General features: G+C 73.3%; 1 protein-coding gene across 1 annotated transcript; it reads left to right on the top strand.

The window, feature by feature from the left end:
- Nucleotides 1-605: 605 nt before the first annotated feature.
- Nucleotides 606-1,466, top strand: MNEG_10965 (hypothetical protein; the record flags this gene model as incomplete). Its single annotated transcript, XM_014040564.1, has 1 exon — nt 606-1,466. The coding sequence occupies one exon, from the start codon at nt 606-608 to the stop codon at nt 1,464-1,466; it is 861 nt and encodes a 286-aa protein (XP_013896018.1).
- Between the last annotated feature and the right edge of the window lie 248 nt (nt 1,467-1,714).

Genomic DNA, 1,714 nt, shown 5'->3' with positions numbered 1-1,714 from the left:
GGCCCGCGCCGGGCGGCGGGATCTACGCGGGGCGCGTGGCGCGGGTGCGCTCGCGGGCGTTGATGGGGCGTGGGTGCACGGTGGTCGTCGCTGGGGCAGCTGCGGCTGGTTGATGCCTGTGCAGCGCGGCTGGGGCAGCCGTCTGTGCCAGGCTGTGCATGCTCGGGGAAGGGGCGATGAGGCTGTGTGGGCAGGGCTCCGTGTGATGCGCCGCTCTGCAAGAACGTGACGATTCCAACTCGACAATTGGCATCCTAATTTGCATTTCAATCCAAACACGGTCCAGGCGCGCCGGCTGGCCGGAGGTCGAGCGCGTCCGGCAGGAGCTGCGGCGGCTTCTCGGCAGCTACTCGCCAATCCAGGGGCTGGGCCCCGCCTGGCGCGCCGCACCTGCGTGGCAGCTGCCCGAGGCGGTCGACGCGTACGCCGACGCCTGGCGGGCGCGCCTGGGCGGGCGGCAGGCGGAGGAGGCGCCCGTGGTCGCCGCGCGCAGGCGGCGCGGCGGCGGCGGCGGCGGCAGCATCAGCGGCGTCAGCGGCTCGAAAGAGACCGGCGGCGGCGCTGCTGGAGGGCAGGAGCGCCAGCGTGATGCTGGGGAGCAGCGAATGCCCGCGGCAGCGTCCGGGCCGGGGCCAAGGCGCTCTGCCCGGCTGCGGCGAGCGCCAGCGGAGGCCCGGGAGCAGCGGCAGGAGCAGGCGGGGCAGCAGCGGACCCAAAGCAGTAGTAGCAGCAGCAGCAGCAGCAGCAGCAGCAGCAGCAGCAGCAGCAGCAGCAGCAGCAGCAGCAGTAGTGACGGCGGCGGCAGCGGCGGCGGCGGCCGCGGGCCCCGCGCGCCTTCCGCCGGTGCGCAGCGAGCCCCGCAGCGGCGCAAAGCGCGGCGGCGGCGGGGCGGAGGCAGCAGCGGGTCTGAGTCTGATTGGGTGAGCAGCAGCGACGAGGGCGGGAGCGGCAGCGACGAGAGCGAGAGCGCAGCTGAGAGCGAGGAGGGCAGCGGTGGCGGCAGCGGGGGCGGCAGGGCGCGGCGACGGGGGCGGGCGGCGGCGCCGCGGCTCCTGCTGCCTGTGATAGCGCGGCTGCCAGATCAGCTGGTCCTGGTAGGGCTCAACAGTGGCGGCGGCAATGGTGGCGGCAAGGGCAGCGGCAGCGATGGCTGCAAGAGGGGCGATCTGGGGCCGGGCTGGTGGGCGGCGCTGCCGCGCAAGCTGCCGCCCCTGAGCCGTGGCCCCGGCGTGATCGGCCATGGCGGCCGCGGCAGCGCGTGGCGGCCGTGGCCTGGCGCGGCCGCGCGGCCGGGGCGACCGCTGCGCGCGGCGCGGCGCACGGCCGGTGCTGGCATCCTGACGGGGCTCCCGGACTGCGCGCGCGAGGTGCTGGCCGCGGCGCAGGCGCTGGGCGTGAGCGACGCCGCCGTGCTGCGGGCCGCAGAGCGGCTTTCGACCCTGCTTCGGCCCGCTGGCGGCGGCTGAGTGTGCGCAGCGCACCTGTCTTGTTTCTTTCGCGTGCATGTGCATACCTTGATTCGAACAGCACTTGCAGCAGACGGGCCCGGGCACTGGACAATCCTGAATTTTGAGGTTTCTTGCCTTGATCATAAAACAATTCATGTCTGATGTAACCGTCGTGGAATACATAAGGTTACAATTTTACAGGCATATCGCACGCGACGGGCGGGACCGACCCCGAGGCTGGCCGCGTGCGCGCCGCCGCCTGGGGG

The sequence above is a fragment of the Monoraphidium neglectum genome (assembly GCF_000611645.1).
Source record: "Monoraphidium neglectum strain SAG 48.87 unplaced genomic scaffold scaffold02533, whole genome shotgun sequence".
Classification (NCBI taxonomy): Eukaryota; Viridiplantae; Chlorophyta; class Chlorophyceae; order Sphaeropleales; family Selenastraceae; genus Monoraphidium; species Monoraphidium neglectum.
Note: the sequence above shows the minus strand (reverse complement) of the source record. Positions and strands in the feature narration are given on the sequence as shown.